This window comes from Somniosus microcephalus, chromosome 9, assembly GCF_052327205.1.
Source record: "Somniosus microcephalus isolate GS21.2 chromosome 9, FLI_Smic_1.0, whole genome shotgun sequence".
Classification (NCBI taxonomy): domain Eukaryota; kingdom Metazoa; phylum Chordata; class Chondrichthyes; order Squaliformes; family Somniosidae; genus Somniosus; species Somniosus microcephalus.
In genome coordinates this window covers 139,656,654-139,675,952 of record NC_140995.1, presented here as the reverse complement: position 1 = coordinate 139,675,952, position 19,299 = coordinate 139,656,654, and the positions used below count along the sequence as shown (strand labels likewise).

General features: G+C 49.4%; 1 protein-coding gene across 1 annotated transcript in view; it reads left to right on the top strand.

The window, feature by feature from the left end:
- Positions 1–18,464, top strand: part of LOC147112727 (G protein-coupled receptor family C group 6 member A-like) — a 36,547-nt gene extending 18,083 nt beyond the window's left edge. Inside the window, exons 5-6 of the mRNA XM_085998212.1 lie at positions 14,198–14,318; positions 17,350–18,464. Of these exons, the coding sequence (XP_085854338.1) occupies positions 14,198–14,318; positions 17,350–18,464 (1,236 nt within the window). The remainder of the gene's footprint in view (positions 1–14,197; positions 14,319–17,349) is intronic.
- The last annotated feature ends 835 nt before the right edge of the window (positions 18,465–19,299 follow it).

Here is a 19,299-nt window from a genome sequence, read left to right as displayed (position 1 = left end):
GTTCTGGTCTCCTGCCAGGCTTCGTACAATAATTACCCTTGAGTGGTTCGACCCACTCCCCCTACGGTTCTAGACCTTGGACTTAGATGCAGAGAACAGTAGTGCAGAGAAAGGACTCAATAGACCAGGTTGAATAGCACGAAATGGATGCTTTCATTTTTAAACAGTTTGAAGCATTACAAAATACATGTCATAGGCACAGATTAAAATAACTACAATCATGCACAAATTTATGAACTTGACTCTATGGAAATGGGGAACACACGGCACATCGTAAAAGGGAAAACACATTACGATTACCCTTAACTCCCTCCCCTATACCTAAACTAAGTTTCGACCTGGGGAACTTGGGATCATGCTCACCACTCTCAAAATCGCGAAAAAAGGGGTTCGCAGCCTTTTGGCACCGCTTTCCGTCGTCACGTGGATTTGGAAACTTCTGGCGCAGTCGATATTCTCTCTCCCTCGAGGCGGTGGGGTGGACACAGCCTCGATGAGCGCTCGTCAAGGTTGAAGATCAGCTACAGGCTGTTGAAGAACTGCATGCAAATGGGAGAAATCTCTCCGGCCTGGATCGTCGGTTTTCCAGAGGGTTTCTTCTCCTTCGGCCTGGGTCATCGATGATCTCCCGACCCCAGTACCCGGGCCACCCTCGTCGTCTTCTCGTCGTGGCCGAGCCTTGTCTGGCTGAACACCGACCACGTTGTCCTTTCACTGAAATTGTCCGTCCGAAGCGTCTTTAAAAAGACGAAACGTCTTCATCGATTCCGAATCTACCGAGGTGGAAGAGGCGCCGATTCTGGCATCGTCCGTCCTTCGTTCCTTGTAGAAAAAGTTCTTGAAGAAGTAGAAGTCTGAAGTGAAGTGAAGTACGAAGTAACTTAGATGGACTTTCAATCCATAGTTATACTCTTTTGGGACAGTCTTATCTCCCGCCAAATCATAGTCCTGTCTTTGTATTAATTTTGGCGGGCAGAAATCTCTGCAGGGGCGCTTTGTCTTGTAACGGGAGCCGGTGATAACTTAACTGGCCTTCCTGGCCGATAATGTCTTTTAATGTCTTTTACATTGTCATCGCGACTCGGTTCGCATATTGATCGGTCCGGAGATTTTCCTTGATGGCTGTTAAACGGTTTCTCCTTTGTACAATAAATGGGTATAAGTGTTTTTGCATTGTCCGCCCATATCTTGATGGGCCCCATCCTGTACTTAGAATCCATTGAATATGTATGCTGTTTCCCTGAGTTTCGGTTCCCAGATACTGGCTTTCGCGGGCTTACTGTCTTCAATCCACAAGCCTGTCTGGCTTGCAGTAACAGAAATAAAATGGTCCAGGAAACTGATCACGAGGCCCGGCGACCATTTTGTATGCCCTTTTATCAAAGGTTTTTCTGTGCAAGCTTACTTTGGTCAATAAACAGTCTTATTTTATCCGGTTTTCTTGCGTGATTATTGCTGAAAATTTCGAATCTTACAGGCCCCCCTGTGATACTGATAGCTTGCTTAAAGTATCAATAATCCTTGGTGAGCAAATTTTCCCTGATTCCCCACATCCAAACATTCCTGGCACTTAACTATCTATGACCCTCACGACACATGCAGTTCCCATTTCCGAAGAAAACGAAAATTACCTTTTGCACATTTGGACAATCATAGACAGCATATCTTAAACTATAACACATTCATCTGTCAGATGTGCAGGGGTTGATGCCCCCTTGCACCATCTGCATACACCTTTTATTAATCCAAAAAACTTAAGAACGGCTAATAACATAACAATATTCATTTCCTTAAAACCCAAAACAAAAACACGCAAATGGCCAAAATCTAAAAATGGAGGGATGCTTAACCTTCAATACTAGCAGCTTAAAGTGGGGTGTCTTCTTCCCCCATTCGCACATAGCGTTCTCTCCATTCTCCTGTGTTCTCGTGCCTCTGGAGGCGTTTGCCTCTTTTGCAATGCACGAAGAGCAAAAATATCACAATTAAAACCTGACACACTACTAGGATGTGGGATGCTATTCTAATCCAGGCCGGGACCTCTATGTTAGTGAACAAGTCCCACCATGGTGGGATGGTTATGTCCAATATGTCTTTTCCTATCTCTAAAGTCTTCTGCGCCAGTGTGTAAAAATGTTTCTGTGAAACTATAACGGCCTTTAAAATCTTAGTGAGATGCTCGGGAAGAGGGGGAATGACATAACCAAAATGCGCGACAAATCGTTGCAAGTCTGTGAAATTCTCCTTGACAGTGAGGTGAACGGTGGAGGGTGCAGGAATGGGAACAATTCGTTGTTGTGCCACTTGAACCTCGGCCCTGGGTTTGAAACAGAAACTGCTATCACCGATCGAACACCACTCGTGTTGTCCGTAGCGGTAGTGAGGCGCTGCAGTGGTGACGCAGTATGTCCCACCCCCGATATATGCTACCTGCGGGGGCACATGGTCCTCTGCCATTGCCTCCATGGTGCAATTTATCGGCTTCGCGCTAGCGGTTCTGAACCCGCACTGTAGTTTCAAAAAGGCATTCAAGTGCTGGGGACACAGGATGATGTGTGCTCCCCGGCTCCGACATCCCGAGAGGTCGGTGCCTGTCATCGTACGCTCCCATCTGATGACGTAAGGCGGGACCACTGCGTAACGAATGTGTGCGCCCCCCTGAATGACTCCAATGTTCTCTACCCTGTATACCGGGGCGGGCTTTGCTGCGGGACCCAACACCAGCATTCTTACCACTATTCCCATGATAGTATGATTCGAACGTCCGCAGTCCACTGGGACTGGGTACGCTTCTGCAGCTAGTCTGAGCTGGCACGGGCTTAATGCATTCTCAAAAGGGTGGAGCGCTTGCAAGTGCTTGTTGCTGATCCAGGACGGGACCAAACCCTGTTTTAAATCCTCAAGATTACTGCGGCCCTCGCCCAGTAACCACGCCCCGTATAGCACACAGGCCTCGTTTTGCGCAGTTTGATCGGACGCATTCCGATCCTCCTTAATGAGCGCATTTACCGTTCTCGCGTGTTTCTCCAGCTCAGCTATTATTTCCTTAAAGTGTAGTGTCATGGCCTGGTCCTCATGTAACTCAGAACCCACTACCTTATTTTCGTCTGTCAGTATGTTCCTTAACTGGGCTTTTAAACCGTTGATCTGTGTCTGCAGCTCCACGTTATCTAGAGCGTTGACGACAGATGTCCCGGTATTAAAAGCAGTGAATATGTCATTTACTGTACCCCTTCTTTGCCTCCCAACTCGATCCAAAACTTCTGGTGGTGTGGTGTATAATTTGTCTTTGTCAATGTTGGCAAAGTCAAATTCGTAACTGTCTAAACATTCGGGTTAACAGGACCTGGTATAATTGTTCCGTTTCTTTGGGACACCACTCCGGCAATCGTACCTCAGTGAGATTTAAAATCACGGAGGCCACCGCGTAGTGTACCCCTTGGTACAGCACCTGACCGGTGGGTACCAATACTAAACCGTTCCCGGGTCCCTTGGTGGTGGTTGGGCACCCTTCTTTCTGGGCTAGTGCTACCGGAAGCGTGGGCAGGGGCTTGCGTGGGCGGGTGATGAGTTCAGTGGCGTTTACCGGAATAGGGGAGTATGGGGCTCCGCACGCTCGAGTGCTGACATCCCATCTCATCCCCTTTCCTTCATCCTGCCACTGCCTCTGGAAGAAGATGGATACGCCCTTGGGGCAAACGTGTCTCGAACCCCACATACAGACATATATTCCTTCATCTGGTTCCCACCATTTGTCCCAACACACACGTAATTGTCCGTGAGTCCCCGTAATAGTCCGATGGGTATTATTACCCAGTCGCTCCCACTCGACCGTAGAGTTTCTCATGTCCTTTCCCAGCTTTCGCAGCCACCACCATCGCCTTAGTGGTACGTTCCCATTGCACACCAGACAAATCCTCTTTCCCACGGTAACGCTGACTCTGGGTGCAAGGATCCTCACCCGAGGGCACGTTAACGAAGTCTCTTGGTAGGCAAAACCGAAATTGCTGGAGTATTCCGTGGAATTCGTTCCCAGCCAACCTGGCCATCTCCCTTGGTGGAAGTAGGTGGCGGTTTCCTCAACCTCTCGCTCCCCTGTCCCATCCGTTGCGATGGGGGCCGTGTCCCCGGAACACCCGAAGATGATGACGTCCTTGGTGCGGCCTCGGTAGGTCCACCCGCACCCGATCGCCACGAACACGATGAGAATCTTTTTCATCATATCCCAGGTTTCTGTAACCAATAAAATGATGTAGCCGGGCTCCCAATAGGTGCTGGCCTAATTAAATGGACGCGCGGGTTCCTGGACCCCGCTCCCAAACAAACACACATACCGGGCAGACTTCAAAATTGTACTCTTAACATTCCTTAACACCGTATACTATATATATTCCTTAAACTATCACCATAATTACCTAACTTAACTTATGTACAGCGCCGCCCTCCGCGGGGCGGCTTGCCTAATCCCTGTGAGGGCTGTCGCGCACCACACCCTGCGGTGGGGCTGCACTGGCCTTCGGCTTTGATCTCCCGCAGCCTGTCGCTGTTGAACGGGAACCATGCCTTCCTGGGGCTGCTCTAAACCGTGGCTGGGAAAAATGGGGAGAATCTGGCCAAAACTTTCTGGGCTGGGGTGCTCGAGCCGACCTACGAGGGGCTGCTTTGGGTTGGGCTCCCGGGGCTGATGGACCGGGGGTCGGGACTTTCACCGTCACAGCCTGTGGTTCCTCCACAGCTGCCGGCTCCAGCTCCCCTCCCTCAGGCTCCGCCCCCCCGGGGTCGGGATTTGTGGCTTCCGACTCCACCTCACCTGTCCCTACAGGTAGTGAGTCTCCGCCCCCATTCCCTACCTCCCCCAAGCTTAAGTCGAGGGCGGGATCGTCGTCCTCTGACTCTTCCCCCTCCGTGATTGGGTCTAAGGCGAGGTCGAGCTGTTCGGGCTCTTCCTCGTCCGAATCCCATTCAAAAGGGGAGACCTCCCACTCCAATGGGATGGCCTCTCCCTTCACGCAAGCTACTGTTCCAGCCTGTGTAGTCTGTGACTCTGTTACAGGCTGAGGATCTTTGTTTTCAGACCTGGTCCCCTTTGATGGCCCATGTGCACCCGGTTTAAACAGTTTACACTGGTTAATGTGAAACCATTTGGTACGTCGGGGCACCTTCACTGCATAAACCATGGGGCTGGCCTTGTCTACAATGCTGTAAGGCCCCATGTACAATGGTTCAAAACTCCCTACCCTGGCGTAGTTTCGGACCATGACCTGGCCTCCGACTACCCACTCTTGTTGTTTACGAGGTTCCAGTAACAGTCTATTTCCCTGGTGCTGTCTTCCCATGTTCCCCGCCGCCTGCCCATAAATCTGTTTCAGGCGCTCCAAAAGGGTTTGGACGAATTTGTCTCGTTTCACCTCTCGGAGCTGGCCCTCAGTGAGCACCGGGGCTAGTACATGGGTGGGTGTTCGCATGATCCTCCCAGTCATTAATTCGTGCGGGGAATACCCCGTACTTTTGGACTGGCTGGCTCGGATCCCCATGAGGACTAAAGGCAGGACCTCCGCCCATTTCTGGGGCGAGCCCATTGTCTCTTTCCTCAGCTTTTCCTTGAGGGTCCGATTCATGCGCTCAACAATCCCGGATGACTGGGGATTGTATGCTACGTGCCACTTCCCCTCAATGCCCAAGAGCATGAGGGCGTTCTGCATTACTTGACCGGTGAACTGACTCCCTTGGTCGGACTCTACAAAACGGGGGAGTCCCCACCGTGAGAACACTTCCCGAATCAAGATCTTAGCAGTACCCAGTGCCGTAGCTGTTCTGCACGGGAAAGCTTCTACCCATTTGGTGAACACATCTACCAGGACAAGGCAGTACTTATAGCCTCCCTGGGCGGCGGGCAGGGGCCCTATGTAGTCGACCTGAATCGACTGCCATGGTCCCTCTACCCTCCTGATGTGCCCCATGGGCACCTTCCTTTTGTGGGGGTCTGGGTTGTTTGCAGCGCACACAAGACAGCTTGTGCAGAACTCGCGGACATCGTCCCGAAGTCCCGGCCACCATCCCGCCTGCTCTACCCGTTGCCAGGTGACCTCAGGCCCGGGGTGTCCTGCTCCTGGACCCTCGTGGGCCAGTTGCAGGAATTCCCTCCGGTACTGCTGCGGCACAACCCACTGCTCCTCTCGGAACAGCATGCCTTCTTTGACTGTGAGGGCTGCCGTACTGTACGGACCCTCTACCTGCTTGCCTTCTGTGATGGCTTTTAGGACTGTTTTCAGGGCGGGATCCAGGGTTTGGACGGTCTTTAGGTCTGGGGGCAGTGTCACCCCTGTGTTCCCTGGAATTCCCTCCCTGCCTTGGATCGCCGCCACGGGTCCGGGTTCATAGGGGTCCCAGAGAATGCCGTTGCGGGCACCCTCCCTGGCTAGCGCATCCGCCTGCTGGTTGCCCTGACTGCGGGGTTCTGTGGTGGAATGAGCCTTCACCTTATGGATGAACACCTCCCCTTCCTCACCCACAGCTGCTAGGATCTTTTCCAGCAAGGGCTTAACTGTTAAAGGCCGCCCGTCCGCGGAGGTATATCCGCGTCGGGACCAGATGGCGAGGTATTCTGTGCACGAATTGCATGTGAACGTGCTGTCTGAGCAAATCGTGTATGGGGTTGGGAAAATTTCGGTGTGGGTAACCACGTACGCCACCGCGGACAGTTCAGCCTGCTGTGCGCTCATAGTGCTGGGGAGCTTAATTGCCAGGGCAATGTTTGCCGCAGGGTCATAAACTCCACACCCTGTGAGTCGTTCGCCAGCAGATACAGTGCTAGAACCGTCTATGTAGATTTCGCGGCCTGTGGGGTGTATCCCGGCCCGTAAACCTATGTTGACCTCCCATACCCCTTCTACGGAACACCGATGGGCTGTTCCGGGATATGCCATGTTGGCTGCGAGCCTTGGCGCGCAGAGGCCTTTAACTTTGAGATCCATCTGGGAAAGGAGGAGGGTCCAGCGCGCAATCCAAGCGCTGCTTACGGTCCCATCCTTAATCCTTCCATCCAGAAGCATCTTTGTGGGGGTGTGATGGGTGAGGAGCGTGATGGGAGAGGTTCCTGTGAAGATCACTGATCTGTTCACAGCCCAATGCGTGGCCAGGAGATGCCGTTCGCAATTGGAGAAACTCCTCTCTACATCCGTGAGCACCCTGGAGGAATAAACTACTGGTCTCAGCTTGCCGTGCCGCTCCTGGAGCAACACTGCGCTCAGGCTGTCCCCACTAGCGGCTACCTCCAAGAAGAACTCCTCTCCCCCATCTATGGCCCCTAGGGCTGGCGCGGTCTGCAGATCTCTTTTCAACTTCTCGAATGCTGCCTGGCACCCCTCATCCCAAGACCACTCGACTCCCTTGTGTAAGAGTCGAAGTAGCGGGGCTGCTGTGGCAGCATAGTCCTCGATGAAATCTCTGCAGTACCCGGTCAATCCCAAAAAGGACCTTACACCCGTTACTGTGTTGGGGATCGGCAGATCTTGTATTGATTCCCTTCTGGCCTTATCTATGGCTCTTTCCCCAGCGCGGATGGCCAGACCCAGGAATTTGACTTCCTGCTGGCCGATCTGGGCTTTCTTCGGGTTTACTTTGAAACCCTTCCTTTCTAACAGTTCCAACAATTCGGCTAATAGTGGGCCGTGCTCCTCCCTTGTGTCCGTGAACAGGAGTAGGTCGTCCACATACTGTACTATCTGGTTGGGCTGGCTAAACTCCTTTAAACTCCCCGCCATGCACTGATGGAAAATGCTGGGGCTGTTGTGAAAGCCCTGTGGTAAGCAGTTCCAAGTGTACTGTTGCCCTTTGAAAGTAAAGGCAAACTTGTACTGATCCTCCCGCCGCAGCGGAATGGACCAGAAACCGTTCGAGATGTCCAGCACCGTGAACGTGGTCGCCGATGCTGGAATACTCCCTATTAGGTCTGCAACTGCTGCTACCGTGGGCGCGCAGGCTGGGATGTTACTATTGAGGACTCTGTAGTCCACCGTGGCTCTCCACGAATTGTCCAGCTTCTTTACCGGCCATAATGGGGAGTTCACGTGAGTGGCTATTGTTCTCAATACGCCCTGCTGCACCAATGAAGATATTGCTGTCTCCATGTCGGGTTCTGCCTCCTTGGGGAAATTATACTGCTTTTGGGGTCGGATCATGGGGTCCCCGTCTACGCTGACTTCAAACCCAGTGACTCTCCCACAGTCGTGCTTGTGGGTGGCAAACGCGGTCAGATTTTCCGACACACACGCCTGCAAGTCCGTTGGGACGTTCGCTACCATGAGCTCGAGATCGTAACCTCCTGACGGCTTCATGGTGCACAGGGCCCCCTTTTCTTCCTTCCCTGGGATTACGACTACCTTACCTAAACCGCTCTCGGCTCCCCAGAGACAGTGATTTCTCAGGTCCATGAGGATCCCGTGTTCCACCAAGAAATCAGCCCCGAGGATGCCTTTTCCACCCCCCTCATTCCGCTTCAACAGGATGCACGTCCATGTGGTGTGGAGTGCCCCCAACTGAATGGAGAGCGGGAGGGAGTACGCGCCAGCCTGTTCTCTGCCTGTGAAACCCGCTACTGAGTATGGAGCCTGGGCGGACAGAGGTGAGGCGAAAGGTTTATCTGTGTGGATCACGGTACATGAAGCTCCCGTATCCAACAGGTAACTACCCTTTTGTCTTTCCACCTCCATCTCCACCACAGGTCTTCTCCAGGCGTCATAGCGGAGCGGACACAAGTAGACGGGCTGCGCAGGTGTCAGTCATTTAGGTGTTTCGGTTGGGGTCTCGGGAGCGATAGGGCTGTTGGCGACCGCTACCTTCCCCTGCCAGGTCATCAGAGACCGCATAGTCTCCAAGACTGACTCGATCGCAGCGGGATCCACAACCACGCCACCCCCTGTGGTTGGGGCAGGGGCTACGGTTGGGTTCTGGACTGGTGCTGGGGCAGCGGTCTGGGCTTGTGCTTGTGCTGGTGCTGGGGTAACGATCTGTCTGTGGGCTAGGACTTGGGCTATGGCTCGGGCTTGGGCTGCGGCGAACGCTCTCTCTCTCTTATCCTTCCATAGATTTCTACAGTCCTTGCGCCAATGACCCTCCTTCCCACACCCGTAACAACTGCTGTTGGCTTGGGGAGGGCGATTTCCCTCCTGATGCCATTCCTTTTTAGCAGAAGCTGCGGGCCTCACCTCATGCACCTTTCCTTTTACAACAGGCGTTTTCTTACCCTTGTTGTTCCTGTAACTGATCGTGAGCTGATCCAGTACTAGTTCCTCCATGGAGCGGGCATTAGTGGGGTCAAACCATGCTTTGGCCTGCTCCCTCACTACTGGCAAGCAACCTGCTACCAGGCACCGAAGCCAATGAGCCCTTTGTTCATTATTTAGCGCGTCCCATTCCGGTCCTCCCGGGCAGCTGCGCCGATACACGGGCCACAACCTTCCGGCGAAAACCCGTGGGGGTTCTCCCTCTAGCTGCACTGTCTTTTCTAAACGGAGGAACGGAGTTCCATCCCCCTCTCCCATAATTTCCAGGATCTCATCCCGTAGCAACTCATAGTCCCTGTGCCCTCTCTTGCTCTCGTCAGGGAGACACTGGAGGAGCGAACTGTCCAGGGAGAACAGCGGCATTTTAGACTGTTCAACCCCGTCGCAGTCATTGACTGCTGCGGTCTGCTCCACGTCCCTGAAATGCACGGCGGGATCTCCTGACTCGGAGAGTTTTGGGATGTGACTTATCATTTCTCTTAGCTGTCGTGCGCTATGGGGCATTACGATCTGACTCTCAAGGGGTCCATCATCGCCATTTTCTTCATTCAGACCGAGCCTCCGGTGTCTGGTTGGACACATCGGCGCCGGCCCTGACTCTACTATCTGGTGTTGCTCTACCTCCGGAATCTCTTCCTCTACCGTCTCCGTCTCCTTCCCCGGAGTCCAAGACTCATCATAAGCAGGAGGCGCAGAGGGTTCGGGGGTTGGTTCCCGAACTATCTCTTGTGGAATCAGTCTTTTGGATTCCTTGGCTAGCAATAGCTGGCTCGCTGGTGGATTTATGAGACACACCAACCCGTTTGCCTTGGCTAGGGCCATTCTCAGGTCCTCTTGCTCCCTGCGGCAAGCGCTGTGGTCGGCGCTCTCAGATCTATCCTCCATGGCCATCTTATATGCTGCTCTGGCTCCCAGAAGTTTTTCCTCTTGGGCCTCTATTTGCTTGGCTAGACGGAAACACCTGTCTCTCATTCTACCTTCACTGGCCTTGGCCTCAATGACCTGACATTTTATATACTCTACCCGGGTTTCGTGGCAGCGAATTATGGAGTGGCGTTCCTGATTCAGCGCGTTAAGCGATTCAATCAGTTTTTGACCTCCCGCAACTTTTTCCTCTACGTCTGTAAGCAACCCTTTGATCTGGGCTGTCTGTGCTGCAACGACCTGGTCCAAAAGCTGGACTTGCTTCTTGTAGCACATCAGCCAGACCGCCTTTTCTACAGATTTCTTATGCTCTTTACCCGCTGTCCACTTGATGGCTGCGTCTAGCGGGCGCCTATCTCTTAATAGGTCAGATATCCATTGTTTTGTGAGGTTGACTTTTCCAAAAACATAATCTGCTATTCTTTCATCCATCACATTTCGTTTATTCAGACCTTGATCTAACACACTACTTTCCTGCTGCCAAGGTCCTGCCGCGGTCGCCATTTCTGTAGGGGATTTCTCTTGCTCGTTCTGGTCTCCTGCCAGGCTTCGTGCAATAATTACCCTTGAGTGGTTTGACCCACTCCCCCTACGGTTCTAGACCTTGGACTTAGATGCAGAGAACAGTAGTGCAGAGAAAGGACTCAATAGACCAGGTTGAATAGCACGAAATGGATGCTTTTATTTTTAAACAGTTTGAAGCATTACAAAATACATGTCATAGGCACAGATTAAAATAACTACAATCATGCACAAATTTATGAACTTGACTCTATGGAAATGGGGAACACATGGCACATCGTAAAAGAGAAAACACATTACGATTACCCTTAACTCCCTCCCCTATACCTAAACTAAGTTTCGACCTGGGGAACTTGGGATCATGCTCACCACTCTCAAAATCGTGAAAAAAGAGGTTCGCAGCCTTTTGGCACCGCTTTCCGTCGTCACGTGTATTTGGAAACTTCTGGCGCAGTCGATATTCTCTCTCCCTCGAGGCGGTGGGGTGGACACAGCCTCGATGAGCGCTCATCAAGGTTGAAGATCAGCTACAGGCTGTTGAAGAACTGCATGCAAATGGGAGAAATCTCTCCGGCCTGGATCGTCGGTTTTCCAGAGGGTTTCTTCTCCTTCGGCCTGGGTCGTCGATGATCTCCCGACCCCAGTACCCGGGCCACCCTCGTCGTCTTCTCGTCGTGGCCGAGCCTTGTCTGGCTGAACACCACGTTGTCTTTTCACCGAAATTGTCCGTCCGAAGCGTCTTTAAAAAGACGAAACGTCTTCATCGATTCCGAATCTACCGAGGTGGAAGAGGCGCCGATTCTGGCATCGTCCATCCTTCGTTCCTTGTAGAAGAAGTTCTTGAAGAAGTAGAAGTCTGAAGTGAAGTGAAGTACGAAGTAACTTAGATGGACTTTCAATCCATAGTTATACTCTTTTGGGACAGTCTTACCTCCCGCCAAATCATAGTCCTGTCTTTGTATTAATTTTGGCGGGCAGAAATCTCTGCAGGGGCGCTTTGTCTTGTAACGGGAGCCGGTGATAACTTAACTGGCCTTCCTGGCCGATAATGTCTTTTAATGTCTTTTACATTGTCATCGCGACTCGGTTCGCATATTGATCGGTCCGGAGATTTTCCTTGATGGCTGTTAAACGGTTTCTCCTTTGTACAATAAATGGGTATAAGTGTTTTTGCATTGTCCGCCCATATCTTGATGGGCCCCATCCTGTACTTAGAATCCATTGAATATGTATGCTGTTTCCCTGAGTTTCGGTTCCCAGATATTGGCTTTCGCGGGCTGACTGTCTTCAATCCACAAGCCTGTCTGGCTTGCAGTAAGAGAAATAAAATGGTCCAGAAAACTGATCACGAGGCCCGGCGGCCATTTTGTATGCCCTTTTATCAAAGGTTTTTCTGTGCAAGCTTACTTTGGTCAATAAACAGTCTTATTTTATCCGGTTTTCTTGCGTGATTATTGCTGAAAATTTCGAATCTTACACTGTTGTATCAAAAGTTCTGTGTAAGGCCACACTGACCATATTAAGTACTTGCAGCAGGTAGTTTCTGTACACATTGTATATAAGTTAGTAAAATTAAGCATAACTGGATCACAGCCTGAATGCTCACAGTAAATTAGTGCAAAATATGTTGCAAAAAAAGGTCATATCTACAAAAACAATAGCTAAACAGACTGGAACATGTGAAAACATGTATCAAAAAATGCAGAAATTATAGGCTCGATTTTAATAGCCCTGAGGAGGTGGGTGTGGAGGTGGGTGAGCAGTGAAAATCAGAAAAAATGGCTTCAGACACCCAACCCGCCTCCATCCCACCCCCACGCGATTTTCGTGAGTGTCAGGTCAGCCGCTCCCAAACTGACCCGACTCCAACCGGTGGGACAGGCAGTTAAGGCAGTTAACATAAGAAATAGGAGCAGGAATAAGCCACTTGGTCCCTCGAGCCTGCTAACTGCCTTGCTAATCCTATTTTGATAGTGGTTTCTCATTTTCGTGCTTCTGGCTCCTGTTTCCTATCTTGTCAGAAACAGGCCAGCTGCAAGGAGACGAGTTTCTCGAGGACATGATTTGTAGTCATTGGTGCAGCACTTTAAAAGTGCTTCTGTAACATGGCTGACCTTCAAATGCAACAACTTTGTTATTGGAGGTTTGGGATAAGATTTTGCAACTCTACTGACCTTGTGAATGTTCAAGCTGACAACCATCTGCAGTGTGACCTGATTGGAATAATCTTAGGCCACATCGATTGTGCGTTTGCAAGCTTCTTGCCTTACCTGAAATCTATAGCAACGGGATGGGAACCATTTACATCCTCTCATCCTGGTCGTCAAATTCGGAGGAAGAGCAGCCGCGGCAGCACCACAACCAACCACAACAGCAGCACCAGTACCAGGAGCGCCAACCTCCTCCTCACCCACCTGATGCTGCACTGGACACAGGGCATCAGCCCCTGACAAAATTGCTGGCCGGAAGACCAGCAATGGCATCACCATGGCCGGATTTTCTTCACTTGATGCTGTAAACCCTGGCTGCCACATGATGCACCAGGTTTACACCATCCCACACCAGCACTGTGAAGCATCCCTTTAATGTCCAAGCCATTCCATGCACACACATCACTATAATGGGGGGGGGGGTGGAGTTATGACTGAACAATCACTGGAACTCAGTAAGGCACTTCTTAATGTGCACTCAGATCTGTCCAATAAGGGGCACTTTTGGAAAAAGATATTACACTGTATGACATCACATTACCAGAAACTTCACATGGACATTGGTTAAACCTCTCAAGTGCCTACCTTTGTGTGTTGTTAGTTGGTATGCTTGCAGTATGATGAGGGTGAATATGAGGGGTGGCTAGTGAGATGGGGAAGTGATAAAATAGACAGAGAGGGTTAGGTGGAGGTTCAAGGTAAGTTGGTGTCCTGGGGAGGTCTCTTCCGCCCTTGGAAGGGAAGAGAACCTCCCTGCGTACTGTGACTCCCTCCATAAGCATATGGAGGGAGTCATTGGAGAGCCTGGGTGCAAGAATTCACCTTTGTGCAATGATTGTCAGTGTTTGCAGCACCTCAATGCTGTCAAACACTGACAAGACAACTGTCAAACTCCATGTGGATGTGGTCCCTTTAAGGAAACCGGCAGATGACGCATCATCAAATGACATCATCAGACCCGCTTCCTGTTAATTGGTGGGTAAGGGTGGGCTTAACAAGCCCAATCAAGGGAAAATCATGTCTGCAGAGCGGAGGCAGCTGGGGGCGGGACCGGAACCCGGAAGCCTGCTGACCCACCCCCATCCCGCTTCCAGAATTAAATTCGCAGCCTCAGAGTTTGTCTTATCTTAATAGTAATGCTTTACATCTAATTAACTCCAAAAACAACATAAGCTAAGCTGGTAGTAATATTAATTCACATCAAAAATATCCCGAGTGCCTTTCTTTCACGTTGTTTTCATGTTGTATTTCACATAGGCTGTATCATCTAATTGCTCACGAACCTGCAAACCTGGAGAAAGGAAGAACACAATACCTGTAAACCCTTGCTGTTATAAGTGTGGATTCTGTCCATCAGGATACTACTCTACAAAGAATGGTAGGAATCAATAGTGCAGCATGCCATCTGACAGGCGTGGCAAAATAGAGTATCCACTGGCTCAAAATATATAATTTCTATGGAAACTATAGACAAAATAAGTGGCCTGGTTTTCAATAAATTCTGTGTATGGGATAACACTCAAGGAATAATATTGTGATTACAAGGAATTCAGGTTGTGTAATAAACCTCTTCCATTAATTGTCTCTTCAATACATGCTCACTACTTTCTAAAATAAAGCCAACAAAATAACTATTTGTTTTTACAGATATATTTGTTAACTATTAGATTAATCACCTTTTACCCTATTGTCTTTATTATTATAATTTTAAATTTATTTTTTTTAATTTCTGTATCTCCTACATTCTTTCAGGAGTTGCAAAGAACCTTTCTATAGGCTGAATATCGAGCTAAAAATGGGATTCATGGTTTTAAAGTAAAGTACACATAGAGATACGATATGGAGCAAAATTGTTTGTGTGCTGCCAGGGCAGTGGAATATCTTGCCGAGTAAACATATAAGGATGTATATAATTATAGCGATTCGTGTGCATCGCCACTAAATAATCAAGTTCGACTTCGACGAACTATAAATGTTGTTTATTTACAGGAACTGGTTAAATACAACAGGTAAGATAGCAGGTAAGATGGCTGACTGTAGGAGCACCATGGTGTAGGTCTTTCCCCAGCGGGGACGCCACGAGGACTGACTAGAAGTTTCCGAGCTCAACTGCCAGCAGGTTCCGAGCTCAACTGCCGGAAGGTTCCAAGCTCTGATGTCATGACGTCATCACGTTCTTCCTGCCGTTGAGGAGTCACGTGATGGATGGCGTGGCGTCATCATGCAGAGTACAGGAGAGAAGCCTGAGTATAGTAACAGATACATACAGTAAGGTAAGTTAAAGGGAATTATGTATCTCAATGTAAGGGACAACCGGTGGTACCGCCACATAGGCCCCCCCCAGAATTCGCTTTAACGAAAGTCCAAGGATGAGATGGTCTGACGAGCTGGTGGTCACGACGGTCGTGCTGTCTCGACTTGGTAGGCGAGGTCTAAAGATGCTGCTCGTGAGCGGATCCTTACGCGCGTCGTGGCGAATAAAACGTATCCGTCAGGCGAAGGACCGTGGAGACGTGCGAAACAGCAGGCCTTGTCAGAGTGACGGGCAGGTTGGGCGGACGCGGGCGATGTCTCCGTTGATGTTGAAACAAGTCCTTGTTCCGACGAACTTTGCAGGAATGCCAAACGAGCGAGCCAGAAGGACTTGACAGGCGAGGTCGGTGAGCTCGCCGACAGGTGAGCGAAGCCTTCAGGAGGCTGGAACGCACGGAACAGTGCGTGCCATAGTGCTACGACAATAACACAATGGAGGGTGAAGAGTTGCTGCGTTGATCAGTGATCGGTGAGGCCAGCAACTTTCACGTGGCTGATCGCGGCCGCAGGATGCCCATTGGACCTGTCCTCGATGTGTGCAGCATCAGTAGAGGTTTGCGTTTGTTAAAGGGAAAACTGGAGAAAGGGCGGCAACGTTCCAGGTTGTTGTTGCTTTCAGGAGGGGTCAACTCTGCCTGGAGGGCGGCAACACTTGTAACTGTTGTGAATTTAGGAGAACACAGCTGGGAGGGCGGCACGCTTTTTGTTCACGCCAAATCGTGTAGTAGGTAACACAACCAGCAGGCTGAAGGGCTGGTGCGTCGTCGGCGGAGAAGGAGTCGTCATTTTTCACGAGGGATAGGTCCTCGTGGTTCACAAGGGATGGGTCCTCGTGCGCGAGGAGTGCGTCCTCGTGTTTTGTGGGGGTGAGTCCTCGTGGTATCCCCGCAGGGCGTGCTCTGATTTTGTGGGCCCGAACATGCTGTACCCCGCGCTTGGAGAGATGTATACTTGCTGTTGCTTTGGACGTAGAGGCGGACGATCCATGTGGCGGTAGGAAAGACGAATACGGGGACCGTAAGCAAGTGCGTAGTCGGCGCCGCATCGATGTTCTCGTCGAACGGGGCTTCTACCTTTATAAAGCACGAGGGAGACTGTGGCTCCCTGGATTGCGGCAGCAACAGCAAAACAGCTGGTGCTTCCATGGCGTGCTTCTTTTGTGAAAATTGCTCACAAAAAAACGGGGTCCGGTTGAGTTTTGTCCGTGTCAAACGGGATCTGCTCCAGGCTCCGCTTACCTTGCGAATACGTTCGCAAAGACGGGGTCGCCTTTGGAGGAATCGGTGTTAGGCGGTTGCTGTTCCGTGGTTGTTCATCGGTTGTGCGGCGGTCGTCTTGTGGGAAGACGAGGTTCAGGCGCGCGTTGCTACCGTGAAAATCGTTCACGGATACGGGTTCACCAATTGTAGTGTTGGAATTGATGAGCTCCCGTACTCACGTCATTGGGTCACCAATGTAGCGATTTGTGTGCATCGCCACTAAATAATCGACTTCGACTTCGACGAACTATAAATAAGTTGTTTATTTACAGGAACTGGTTAAGTACAACAGGTAAGGTAGCAGATAAGATGGCTGACTGTAGGAGCACCGTGCTGTAGGTCTTTCCCCAGCGGGGATGCCACGAGGACTGACTAGAAGTTTCCGAGCTCAACTGCCAGCAGGTTCCGAGCTCAACTGCTAGCAGGTTCCGAGCTCAACTGCTAGCAGGTTCCGAGCTCTACTGCCAGAAGGTTCCAAGCTCTGACGTCATGACGTCATCACGTTCTTCCTGCCGTTGAGGAGTCACGTGATGGACGGCGTGACGTCATCACGCAGGGTACAGGAGAGAAGCCTGAGTATAGTAACAGATACATACAGTAAGGTAAGTTAAAGGGAATTATGTATATCTCAATGTAAGGGACAACCGGTGGTACCGCCACATAATAATATATAAAGTTTAAGAGATGTTCTGGAGTTTTGTTTAATTTACCTTTGGGAAACAAGAAGACATTTTCAGAAACTTTCCTCAGGAGATAGAGGTATATGTTAAGCAAGAATTCCAGTGCATTGTTTTGTGCATTTCCATTGGCTAAACATTGTTTTTTTTGCCTCTGCAGATTCCAATGAATGTATGCCATGCTCAGAAAACCACTGGTCTGAGGAAGGAAGTTCAATGTGCCAGAAGAAAACTATAGAGTTTCTTCAATGGAGAGATGCTCTTTCTGTTGTGTTAATCACACTTGCCACCTTAGGAGGACTTATAATATGTATAATAATCATATTGTTCACAAAACATCTGGGTACACCAGCTGTGAAAGCTGCTGGAGGTTGGATGTGTTACATAATGCTGTTCTCACTGTTACTCAGTTTTGTCAGTGTTGTGTTGTTTATTGGAGAACCGTTTGATTACATTTGTAAAATCCGACAACCACTTTTTGGTATAACTTTTACTTTGTGTGTTTCCTGTATTTTGGTGAAATCTTTTCGGATCATCCTGGCATTTAGTTTTAATCCGATTATCCGTAAAAATTTAAGGCTTCTCTATAAACCAGTACCCATTATAATTGTTACCACAGGAATTCAAGTGATCATTTGTTCAACATGGTTATCTTTGAATACTCCAAAACTTGTGCAAAATAGAAGCATCCCCAAAATCATTTTGCTGTTATGTGATGAGGGTTCCCATGTAGCATTTGGTATAATGTTAGGATACATCGCTTTTCTTGCATGTGTCTGCTTCATTCTTGCTTTTAAGGGTAGGAAGGTTCCAGAAATGTATAATGAGGCAAAATTTATCACATTTAGCATGCTCGTTTACTTAATTGTATGGATTTTGTTTGTTGTCATGTACATTAACATAAAAACTGACAAGTATTTCCCAGCGATTGAATCAGTTGCAATTTTAGCATCAAGCTACGGCATTATATGCTACCATTTCTTTCCAACTTGTTATAGAGTTTGTTTCAAGAAAGAAAGTAATGTTGAGCTAAAATATCTGGCGCATGTGAGAGAGCATTTTAAACAGAGAGGGCAGTTTGTGCGTCAGGCCCGAAATACAAAAAGAGACTCTGAAAATGTTTTCGCAGAACCGCCCTCCGCTTTTGTATCAGTGACAAATGATTCTGAATTTGGGTCACCAGGTTGCAGCAGGGAACATATCAACATGTTCAAAAATGACCAGAGTCGTACATTTGTACAAAGCTCTCTGAGGAAGAGACACAGAAGTTGGTAAATGTTACAAAATCTTATACAACTTTCAGCATGAAATACAAAATCAAATGATTGTTTATTTATATAATATGATGATTTTAGTACGAATGTTCTGTTAATTACTTTTATACCTACCAGATTTTCAACAAGATTAAGTAGCATTAGGATCTACTCAAACATTTTAACTGTGAATTCCCTTAGGGATTCTCCAGATTGGCCAGGATAACTTCGGCAGAAGATCGTCGCAAACCCCCATTTACACGTCTATCTGGGGTTTTCGCCAATCTACTGCACAAGGTACAGCGGCCAATCAGGAGAACCCCTGAGGAAATTCCTGGTGTATATTTTTAGTGTCAACTACCAATATGAATTCAGTCAGCTGCTCAATGGCTGCAGCCGCTCTCTTGTAGCAGAATTGCAAGAAAAATTGCATAAATAACCAAAGAGAGCTGTTAACATCATTTCTTGAGGGTTTCCAACAATCATCTGCTGCAATTGCACTGGGAAATTGGGAGGACCCTGTGGAAAGTCAGGGCCCAAGGCCCAAAATTCCTGAGGAGGGCAGCATTTTAGCTTGGAGGGCCAGAATTTGGAGCAAAACCCTGTTACTTCAGGATTCTGCCCATTTATCCAAGCCTTTGACTTTCCAGTGGGGGGGCATGAGTGGAGCTTTTGCCCCCCCATGTCAAGAGGGTATGTCGGAAGTTACTGGGTTACCCCAGGAATTCTGCCTTTTAACAGTGGAACTCATGTTGAGAGCTGGTGTGACTCCCTTCGAGGCCTACCACCAGAATAAGGTCATTGATCCCTGCAAAATGACTCCACGAGACACGGCCCGATCGGCGGCCGCAGTCCAG